At 37.8% G+C, this 12,120-nt stretch overlaps 1 protein-coding gene across 5 annotated transcripts in view; it reads left to right on the top strand.

The window, feature by feature from the left end:
• The window catches only part of LOC100524794 (ATP-binding cassette sub-family A member 3-like), a 226,959-nt gene that overhangs the window by 89,101 nt on the left and 125,738 nt on the right, over positions 1 to 12,120 (top strand). For all 5 annotated transcript variants that reach the window (XM_021086498.1, XM_021086495.1, XM_021086496.1 and 2 more), the window contains 2 exons: positions 10,764 to 10,919; positions 11,317 to 11,527. In XM_021086498.1, coding sequence (XP_020942157.1) covers positions 10,764 to 10,919; positions 11,317 to 11,527 — 367 coding nt within the window. The remainder of the gene's footprint in view (positions 1 to 10,763; positions 10,920 to 11,316; positions 11,528 to 12,120) is intronic.

Here is a 12,120-nt window from a genome sequence, read left to right as displayed (position 1 = left end):
TGATTTTTATTTTTACCATTATAGTTGGTTTACAGCGTTCTGTCAGTTTTCTACTGTGCAGCAAAGTGACCCAGTCATACATACATATATACATTCTTTTTCTCACATTCTCCTCCTTCATGCTCCATCACAAGCGACTAGATATTGTTCCCAATGCTATATAGCAGGATCTCGTTGCTTATTCATTCCAAATGCAATCGTTTGCATCTATTAACCCGAAATTCCCAGTCAGTCCCACTCCCTTCCCCTCCCTCTTGGCAACCACAAGTCTGTTCTCCAAGTCCATGAGTTTCTTTTCTGTGGAAAGGTTCATTTGTGTCATATATTAGATTCCAGATATAAGTGATATCATGGTATTTGTCTTTCTCTTTCTGGATTACATCACTTAGTATGAGAGTCTCTAGTTCCATCCATGTTGCTGCAAATGGTGTTATTTTGTTCTTTTTTATTGCTGAGTAGTATTCCATTGCATATATATACCACTTCTTCTTAATCCATTCATCTGTCATTGGACGTTTAGGTTGTTTTCATGTCTTGCCTGTTGTGAATAGTGCTGCAATGGACATAGGGGTGCATGAATCTTTTTCAGTGAAAGTTTTGTCTGGGTATATGCTCAAGAGTGGGATTGCTGGGTCATACAGTGTTCTATATTAAGTTTTCAGAGGTACTTCCATACTGTTTTCCATAGTGGTTATACCAATTTACATTCTGACCAACCGAGTGCAACAGGAGGGTTGTCTTTGATCCACACCTTCTCTAGCATTTGTTATTTGTGGACTTACTAATGATGGCCATTCTGCCAGGTGTGAGGTGGTAGGTACTTCATAGTAGTTTTGATTTACATTTCGCTAATAATTAGTGATGTTGAGCTTTTTTTCATGTGCCTTTGGCCATCTGTATATCTTCTTTGGAGAAATATCTATTCAAGTCTTCTGCCCAGTTTTCAATTGGGTTGTTTTTTTGTTGTTGTTGAGTTGTATAAGTTGTTTGTATATTTTAGAGATTAAGCCCTTGTCCATTGCATCATTTGAAACTGTTTTCTCCCATTCCATACATTGTCTTTTTGGGGTTTTTTATGGTTTCCTTTGCTGTGCAAAAGCTTGTCAGTTTAATTAGGTCCCATTGATTTATTTCTGCTTTTATTTCTTTTACCTTGGGAGACTTACCTAAGAAAACATTTGCAAGGTTAATGTCAGAGAATGCTTTGCCTATGTTCTCTTCTAGGAGTTTGATGGTGTCTTGTTTCATGTTTAAGTCTTTTAGCCATTTTGAGTTTATTTTTGTGTATGTTGTGAGAGTGTGTTCTAGTTTCATTGATTTATATGCAGCTGTCCAGTTTTCCCAGCACCACTTGCTGAAAAGACTTTTTCCCATTTTATATTCTTGCCTCCTTTGTCAAAGGTGAATTGACCATAGGTGTCTGGGTCTATTTCTGGGTTCTCTATTTTGTTCCATTGGTACCAGTACCACACTGTCTTGATGACTGTGGCTTTGTAATATTGTCTGAAGTCTGGGAGAGTTATGCCTCCTGCTTGGTTTTTGTTCCTCAGGATTGCTTTGAAAATTCTGTATCTTTTATGATTCCATGTACATTTTTGGACTGTTTGTTGTAGTTCTGTGAAAAATGTCATGGGTAATTTGCTAGGGATTGCATTGAATCTGTAGATTCCTTTGGGTAGTATGCCATTTTTACAATATTAATTTTTCCAACCCAGGAGCATGGAATAGCTTTCCATTTCTTTGAATCCTCTTTAATTTCCTTGAAGTATATGAGTTTGTTTCTGTTTTTTAAGTAAGTTCTTTTGTGTAATTTTTATTATATTCCATATATAAGTGATGTGATATGTCTTCCTCTGTCTGACTTACTTCACACAACATGATAGTCTCTAGGCCCATCCATATTGTTGCAAATGGCATTATTTCATTCTTTTCTTATGGGTGAGTAATATACCATTGTATATATATACCACATCCTCTTTATCCATTACTCTGTTGGTGGTTGTTTCCATGTCTTGGTTATTGTAAATAGTGCTGCAATGAACACTGGGATGCATGTATATTTTATAACTGTGCTTTTCTCTGGATATATGCCCAGGAGTATGATTGCTGTATCATATGGTAGTTCTACATTTAGTTTTTTAAGGCACCTCCATATTGTTCTCTATAGTGGTTGTACCAGTTTACATTCTCAGCAACTGTGTAGATAGGTTCCCTTTTTACCACATTGTCTCCAGCAGTTACTGTTTGTAGACTTTTTTATTATGGCCATTCTGACTGGTGTGACTCACTAAAGTTTTCACTTGTGTCTATCTAATAATTATAAATGTTGAGCATATTTTTATGTGTTTTTTAACCATCTGTATGTCTTCTTTGAACCATTTTTTTGATTGGGATTCTGGTTTTTTTGAGATAAAGTTCCTTGAGATATTTGTATATTTTGTAGAGTAATCTCTTGTCAATCTCTTTGTTTGCAAAGATTTTTTTTCCCATTCTATGGGTCGTCTTTTCATTTTGTTTATGGTTTCCTTTGCTATGCAAAGGCTTTAAGTTTAATTAGGTCCCACTGGTTTATTTTTACTTTATTGTCATTATTCTAGGAAGTGGATCAAATAAGATGCTGTGGCAATTTATGTCAAAGAGCTTGCTGCTGACGTTTCCCTCTAGGAATTTTATAATATCTGGCCTCATATTTGGGTCTTTAATCCATTTTGAGTTTATTTTTGTGCCTGGTGTTAGAGAATGTCTAATATCATTCTTTTACAGGTAGCTTCCCAGTTTTCCCAGCACCTCTTATTAAAGAGACTGTTTTTCCTCCACTGTATGTTTTTGCTTCCCTTATCATAGATGAGTGCACCATAGGTGCTTGGTTTTTTTTCTAGGCTTTCTATCCTGTTCCACTGATCTATATGTCTGTTTTTGTGCTAGTACTATATTGTTTTGATGCCTGTAGCTAGGTAGTATAGTCTCAAGTCAGGAAGCCTGATTCCTCCAGTTCTGTTTTTCTTTTTCAATATTGCTTTGACTATTCAAGGTCTTCTGTGTTTCCATACAAATTTCAAAATGCTTTGTTCCAGAGCTGTGAAAAATATCATTGGTAACTTGATAGGGGTTGCATTGAATCTGTATATTGCCTTCTTGACATTGTCTTTTGCAGAGCAAATTTTTTAAACATTAAAATCCAATTTATCACATTTTTCTTTATGTTTCTGCCCTTGTTATCTTTTCTAGAACTCTGTGCCTAACTCAAGGACATGAAGATTTTATTCTGTATTTTCTTCTAAGTTTTTGTAGTTTTACATGTTACACTTAGATCTGCAATCCATTTTGAGTTATTCTTTGTATAAAGATTTAAACTTTAGGGCTGTGTTCTTTTTTCTTGAATATGGATGCTGTTTTAACACCTTTTTTTTTTTTGTCTTTTTGCCATTTCTTGGGCCTCTCCTGCGACATATAGAGGTTCCCATATGCCATGGGTGCAGCCCCTAGGAAATACCCAAAAAATAAATAAATAAATAAATAAAGTCACTCAGAAAAAGACAAATATCATATGACATCACTTATACGTGGAATATAAAACATGGTACAAATAAACCTATCCGCAGAACAGAAACTGACTGACAGACATGGAGAACAAACTTGTGGGTTGCCAGAGGGGAGTGGGAGGGGGAGGGACTGGGAGTTTGGGGTTAGTAGATGCAAACTGTTACATTTAGAATGGATGGGCAATGAGGTCCCGCTGTACAGCACAAGGAACTATGTCCAGTCTCTTGACACAGAACGTGATGGGAGATGATAAGAGAAAAGGAATGTGTGTAGGTATATGACTGGGTCACCTTGCTGCACATCAGGGCACATCAGGAAATGGCACAACATTGTAAACCAACTATAATTTTTTTAAAAAAGTACCACTGCTTTTGGACACCATGGTTTCTGGTTAGAAATCCAAAATCATCCTGGAGTTCCTGTCATGGCTCAGGGGTTAATGAATCTAAGAACCATGAGGTTGCAGGTTCGATCCCTGGCCTTGCTCAGTAGGTTAAGGATCCGGTGTTGCAGTGAGCTGTGGTGTGGGTTGCAGACGCGGCTCAGATCCCACGTTGCTGTGGCTCTGGCGTAGGCTTGGAAGCTACAGCTCCGATTAGACCCCTAGCCTGGGAACCTCCATATGCCATGGGTGCAGCCCTAGAAAAGGCAAAAAGACAAAAAAAATTAAAAATAAAAAATAAGAAATCCAAAATCACCCAAATTGTTTGCCTACTGATAATTAGTTATTTTTTTCCCCTAGGTATTCTCAATATTTTTCTACTGTTTTCACATTTCAGCAAGTTTTTGATGATTTAGCTTGTTTAAATTTTTTTGTCTATCTGGATGGGGTTCAATCAGTTTCTTCAACCTATAGGCGCATGTCCTTTGCCAGTTGGGAAATTTTTAGTCATTATTTCTTCAAATATTATTTCAGCCATGTGCAATTTTTTTTCTCTTCTTCTCAAAATTCTATGGCTTGAATGTTAAACATTTTGTTGTCTAAAAGTCCCTTGAGCTTTGTTTTATTTTTCTTCAATCATTTTTCTTACTGTTGTTCGATTGGATAATATCTATTGATTTGTATTCCACGTTCATTGGCCCTTTCCTCTGTTACACCTATTCTACTACTGAGTACACCTTTGATATTTTGATGATACTTTTTTTCAAACATTTTGTTGAGGTCTACTACATGCCAAACCCAGGGATACAAAGATGACTATAAGAGTCTGTTCCCTCAAGGAATGAAAGTCAAGTAGGTGAAAGACAGTAAAACACCTAGGAGTACTATGGAACAGTAATTGAGATATATGAACAGGATGAAGGGAATTCAGGTCTGGTGCCCAATACTGTTTAGCAGCAATTAGGAAAGGTATCCTAAAGAAAGTAAAATCTAGGCTAATTTTTTTTTTTCTTATGGTTACACTTGCAACCATCTGGAAGTTCCCAGGCCAGGGATTGAATACAAGCTGCAGCTGCAACCTATGCCAGAGCTGTGGCAATGCCAGATCCTTTAACCCGCAGCTCTGTGCTGGGGATCAAACCTGCTGCTCTGCAGCAACCTGAACCACTGCCATCAGATTCTTAACACACTGTGGAACAGCAGGAACTCCTAGGCTAAAGCTTTTTTAACCCTTTTTTATTTTATTTATTTATTTATTTATTTTCCTACTGTACAGCATGGGGCTCAAGTTACTATTACATGTATACATTTTTCCCCCACCCTTTGTTCTGTTGCAATATGAGTATCTAGACATAGTTCTCAATGCTACTCAGCAGAATCTTCTTGTAAATCTATTCTAAGAAAAACATCTGATAACCCCAAGCTCCCAATTCCTCCCACTCCCTCCCTCTCCCATCAGGCAGCCACAAGTCTATTCTCCAAGTCCATGATTTTCTTTTCTGTGGAGATGTTCATTTGTGCTGTATATTAGATTCCAGTTATAAGTGATATCCTTTGGTATTTGTCTTTGTCTTTCTGACTTATTTCAATCAGTATGAGAGTCTCTAGTTCCATCCATGTTGCTACAAATGGCATGATGTCATTCTTTTTTATGGCTGAGTAGTATTCCATTGTGTATATATACCACATCTTCCAAATCCAATCATCTGTTGATGGACATTTGGGTTGTTTCCATGTCCTGGCTATTGTGAATAGTGCTGCAATGAACATGCGGGTGCATGTGTCTCTTTTAAGTAGAGTTTTGTCTGGATATATGCCCAAGAGTGGGATTGTGTTAACCCTTTTTTTAAATTGAGGTATGGTTCATTTACAATGTTGTATTAGTTTCAGTTGTACAGTAGAGTGTATCAGATAAATACATTTTATTTTTCAGATGTTTTTCCAGTATTCTTTATTTTTTATTTTTGTCTTTTTGCTATTTCTTGGGCTGCTCCCACGGCATATGGAGGTTCCCAGGCTAGGGGTCTAATTGGAGCTGCAGCTGCCAGCCTATGCCAGAGCCACAGCAACGCGGGATCCAAGCCACGTCTGCAACCTACACCACAGCTCACGGCAACGCCGGATCGTTAATCCGCTGAGCAAGGGCAGGGATCAAACCCACATCCTCATGGTTCCTAGTCGGATTCGTTAACCACTGCGCCACGACGGGAACTCCCCAGTATTCTTTATTACAAGATACTGAATATAGTTCACTGTGCTATACAATGGGTCCTTGTTGTTTTTCTTGACATAGTAGTATGTATATGTCAGTCCCAAACTCCAAATTTATCTCCTTTCACCTCCACCATCCTCCTTGGTAACCATAAGTTTGTTTTTTATGTCTGTGAGTCTGTTTCTACTTTGTAAATAAGTTCATTTACATCATTTTAATATTCCACATATATATGATATCAAGTATTTGTTTCTCTGACTTCACTTAATATGATAATCTCTATAAAATGGCATTATTTTATTCTTTATGTGGCTGAGTAATATTTCATTATATGTATACACACACACACATATATACAACATCTTTATCCATTCATCTGTCAGTTGACACTGGTTGTTGCCATGTCTTGACTATTGAAAACAGTGCTACTGTGAACATTGGGGTACATGTATCTTTCAAATAAGAGTTTTCTCTGGATATATGCCCAGAAGTGGGACTTCTGGATCCTATACTTACTCTATACTTAGTTTTTTAAGGAAGATCCATGCTTTTCTACATAGTGGCTGTACCAGTTTATATTTCCACTAACAGTGCTGGAGGGTTCCTTTTTCTCCATACACACTCCAGCATTTATTACTTGTACACTTTTTTTTTTTTTTTTGCTTTGCTTTTTAGGCCGCACCCACAGCATATGGGGCAAATTGGAGGGGAAGCTGCTGGCCTATACTACAGCCACAGCAATATGGGATCCAAGCCATGTCTGCAACCTATACCACTGCTCATGGCAACGCCAGATCCTTAACCCAGGGATTGAACCCACAACATCATGGTTTAGTCAGATTCATTTCTTCTGTACCACAACGGGAACTCATAATTGTATACTTTTTTATGCTGGCCATGCTGGCCATTCTGACCAGTATGGGGTGGTATGTTTAATTTGCATCTCGCTAATAATTAGTGAGTTTGTGAATTTTTAATATCCCTGTTGGCCATCTGTATATCTCCTTTGGAGAAATGTCTGTTTAGGTCTTCTGTCCATTTTTTTTAATGGCCACACTCACAGCACATGGGATTTCCCAGACCAGAGACTGAATCTGAGCTGCATCTGCAGACCTATGCCACAGCTATGGCAACACCAGATATCCTTTAACCCAGTATGCCAGGTCAGGAATCAAACCCAGTCCTCCACAGCAACCTGAGCCACTGCAATCATATTCTCAACCCACTGTGCCACAGGGTGAAATTCCTCTGTCCATTTTTTTTGATTCAGTTGTTTCCTTTTTTATACTAAGTTGTATGAACTGTTTGTACAATTTGGAAATTGATTCCTTGTCAGTAACATCATTTACAAATATTTTCTCCAGTTCCATAGGTTGTCTTTTCAATTTGTTTATGGTTCCTTTGCTATGAAAAAGCCTTTAAGTTTAATTAGGTCCCTTTTTTTTTTACCTTTGTTTTTGTTTCTATTACTCTAGAAGAAAAATCCAAAAAAATATTGCTGTGATTTATGTCAAAGAGTGTTCTACCTGTATCCTCTGGAGATTTTGTAGTATCCAGTATTGTATTTAGGTCTTTAATCCATTTTGAGTTTATTCTGTGAATGATGTTAGAAAATGTTCAAATTTCATTCTTTACATATAGCTGTCCAGTTTTCCCACCACCGCTTACTGGAGAGACTATCTTTTGTCCAATATACATTCTTCCCACCTTTGTTGCAGATTAATCAATAATAAGTGCATGGATTTCTGGGCTTTGTATTCTGGTCCATTGATCTATAGGTCTGTTTTTATTACAATACCATACTGTTTTGATTACTGTAGCTTTGTAGTATAGTCTGAAGTCAGAGACCATGATTCCCCCAGCCCCATTCTTCTTTCTCAAATGTTTTAGCATCTCAAGTTCTTTTGTTTTTCCCTACAAATTTAATTTTTTTTTCCTAATTCTATGCAAAATGCTATTGGTAATGGGATAGCAGTTGCATTGAATCTGTAGACTACCTTGAGTAGTACGGTCGTTTTAACAATTCAGGAACACAGTCTATCTTTCCATATGTTTGTGTTATCTTCAATTTCTTTCACCAGCATCTTAGAGTTTTCAGAGTACAGGTCTTTTATATCCTTTGGTACGTTTATTCCTAGGTATGTTTTTATGTGATGATAAATGCAGTTGTTTCCTTAATTTCTCTTTCTCATCATTCATTGTTAGTGTATAGAAATGCAACAGATTACTCTGTATTAATTTTGTATCTTGCAACTTTACCAAATTCATCAATGAGCTCTAGTAGTTTTCTGGTAGCATCTTCAGGATTTTCTGTCATATCTATCATCTGCAAACAGTGACAATTTTACTTCTCTTCCAATTTGGATTCTTTTTATTTCTTTTTCTTCATTGATTGCCATGGCTAGGACTTCCAACTCTATGTTGAATAAAAGTAATGAGAGTGGTCATCCTTGTCTCTCTCCTGATCTTAGAGAAAAAGTTTTCAGCTTTTCACCATTGAGTATGATGTTAGCTGTGAATTTTTCATATATGGCTTTTATTATGTTGAGAGAATTTCTCACTATGCCCACATTCTGAGGAGATTTTTAATCATAAATAGGTGTTGAATTATATCAAAAGCTTTTCTATATCTATTGAGTTGATCATATGGATTTTATTCTCCAATTTGTTCATGTTATGCATCATATTGATTGATTTGCAGATACTGGAAAATCCTTGCACCTCTGGGATAAATCCCACTTTTGATGTATAATTGGATTCTTTTGGTTCACTAATATTTTGTTGCATATTTTTGCATCTGTGTTCATCAGTGATGTTGGCCTGTAATTTTCTCTTTTTCTGTGGCATCTTTGTCTGATTCTGGTAGGAATGGGGTTTAATTATATTGTAAGTCCACCCTTCCTACCAGTCTCATGTGGTTTCTTGTTTATGTCTTTAGTTGTGGAAAGATCTTTTAGTTGTAGATCTTTTCTGGTAGGTTTCAGACTTATTCAGTGATGGTTGTTCTGCAGATTTGTGTGATATTTGTGTGCTTTTGAGAGTAGGTAAGCTTAGGGCCCTTCTGCTTTGCCATCTTGTCCATCTCTAGGTTAACTCTGGGGCTGGAGCCCAGCAGCAGGGACTTCAGCAAGGAAAGGAAAGCCAGGAAGCTGTCAAAACATGCAGTCAGGAAAGTTGTCTCCTGGTTGCTGTCCCTGATATTTTCTCTGTTAATTCCAACATGTGTGCCATCCAGTCATCAATGTCTGTTAATTGTCTTTTCCTATGTGAGTTGAGACTTTTATAATTCTTTGTGTGCCAAGTAATTTTTGTTTTTATCCTGGATGTTTTCAACAATACCTCATGAGATTCTATATCTTATTTCTATATTATCTGTGAGCTATGGTTCCAATGTCAGTTTCAAAGACTTTGCAGTGCTATTCCAGTCTCTCCCATGTATGGATCCATTGGTCAGCTCACATCTGGTTAGGAGTTTACTCAGCATAATTTTTAAATTTTGGTACATTAGCTAGGATTAGATCCATATATGCAAAGCGTGATGGGGTAAATGTGTGAGTTCATAAACAACTTTATGGAATCACTTGCCTGCTCATTTCTGCTGCTGTTTCTGGTTCCCCAGGATTCCTTTTTCAGTCCTCCAGCTAGAAGTCACCCACTGTCATGATTGTGCCACATGCAAGTGTCAGGAAGACAGAGAGAGTGGTAAACAGCAACTGGGCTTGGTTATGTCTTTTTTGAGCCGTGGCTCCACTGAACTGGGAAGAAGTTTCCCTTCCCTCAGAGGGAAAAATGGGATAAAGAGTAACCTTTCCATGCCATCTCAGAGCTTTAGGAGTTTTCCCCTTTCCACTCTTCAAGCCAGAACTAGAGGGTTTCTCCTTAATCTCTTCTGTCTGCACTGCACTACAGTGCTCACTTTTAGGCTTTGGGTTGCTTTCGGTTCAGGCTAGGGGATACACAAAGTGAAAATGGTTAAACTCAGCAGTGGTTCAGTGGTACTTCAAATTATGGTGTTCATCTTGATTCAACTGTGGATGCTTATTTTTTATAGTTCTCTAGGTTTAACAATTGAGTTTAGGGAGTTCCCTTCGTGGCTCAGCGGTTAATGAACCTGACTAGGATCCATGAGGATGTGGGTTTGATCCCTGTTCTCACTCAGTGGGTTAAGGATCCAATGTCACTGTAAGCTATGGTGTAGGTCGCAGCTGCAGCTCAGATCCCATGTTGCTGTGACTGTGGTGTAGGCTGGCAGCTATAGCTCCAATTCGACCCCTAACCTGGGAACTTCCATATGCTGCAGATGCAGCCCTAAAAAGCAAAAAAAAAAAAAAAAGAAAAAAGTTCTGTGAATTTACTTCATCATACCTGGGAGCTAGAAATGGATTTCTTTTCTCCCTATATTCATGAGCTTCAAGTGTCTTTATAAATTCTGAAAATAATTTTAGGAACTCTCCTTTAGACCTAAAGGAAGGCAATGGGAGAAGACACTATCTAGCTGATGTGTTTTAAGGACATAGTTACAAGAATCTTCATTCATCTATATAGATACGTAAGAAAACGTAAGATCTAAGAACTTTCTGAAGGTAGCATTGGATGCACCATGTAAATTCTGGCTCTTCTTTCTAGGTAAAACGTATACAGCAAAAGATACCTCCTCTGGAAGTTGACAATATGCTGTCTACTTTTAACCTGCTAGAAAAACGTGACACGTTTTCAGAGTCACTGACTGGAGGAATGAAGCGCAAACTCTCCATCATCATAGCACTTTTAGGAAGCCCCAAGGTATTACAGAAGAGAGAGTGAGAGGTGGGCAGAGAGAGGGGCACTAAAAATGGATTTCTTCCAGCTGGTCTAGAAAACTCAGCTGGCAAAAACCCAAGAGTTGATATGACTCTTAAGGAAAATTGCCAACAATTATTAGGAGGAACTGGCTTAACTGTTATATTTGGGATTTTTTTCCTAGATTTTTTTAAAACTATAGACTTGTTTTTATATCAAGTAGTACTTTCTGTGTCTAGTCTTTGTTTTAATTTTTTTATTAAAGTATAGTTTCTAACCATTATTTTTAGCCTCAACTCTTTATCTTCCTTTAAATATTTTCCACTCAAATAGTAAATTATCCCACAAGTAGCACAGCATCAATTATCAATGGTTATGGAATTGTTCTTCTGGTTTTTAGGTAGTGATACTTGATGAACCATCATCTGGCATGGACCCAGTCTCCAGGAGAGCCACCTGGGATGTCCTTCAGCAGTTTAAACACAAGCGTACCATCTTACTGACCTCTCATTACATGGATGAAGCTGACATCTTGGGTGACCGAATTGCCATCATGGTCAAAGGGACCCTGCAGTGCTGTGGCTCTTCAATCTTCCTGAAAAAAATATATGGTCTCTCTCCCTTTGATCATTCTTAGGATAATGGTGCCTTAACAATATTCTTCTAACAAGATTTTAATTATAGTTGTGTATATACTGAAAACTTCACTGACTTCCTCTAAATTAGGTGGTAACTATTTTAATTGGTTTTTAAGGCCCTGTGCCATTTGGATATTCCTTATATATACTCAATTCCTCTCCACTACACAGCTTTAGACTCAGGAAATTCCTTTATCATCCTACAAAGGCCATCGTTATCTCTCCCATTTTTCACCTACTGGCAGTTTTCTTTGTCTCTGGAATCCATTTGTGCCTTCAATAGATTTATTTTATTGAGTAACTGATTGATGAGGAGAGAAACTAGAGAAATAATTGTTTCTGATCCTAGTTTCTCACTTGTCAAGCCAATGTCAAATCCCCAGTCTGATGAGATAACTCTAGAATGTGGCAGTTGATCCAGGGGACTCAGAGAGGAGGTTCTCGGGACCAAAGATGACTACACACAGCCCTGTGCTGGGTGAGAAAGCAGTGAGCTGACTTCCCCGAGTGGAGAGGGGGACAGGGTGGAAACCCTGCAGAGCAGTGTAGCACGGGCCCGTGCGGTT

The sequence above is a fragment of the Sus scrofa genome, chromosome 3, assembly GCF_000003025.6.
Source record: "Sus scrofa isolate TJ Tabasco breed Duroc chromosome 3, Sscrofa11.1, whole genome shotgun sequence".
Taxonomy (NCBI): domain Eukaryota; kingdom Metazoa; phylum Chordata; class Mammalia; order Artiodactyla; family Suidae; genus Sus; species Sus scrofa.
This window is presented reverse-complemented; position numbering and strand designations above follow the sequence as displayed.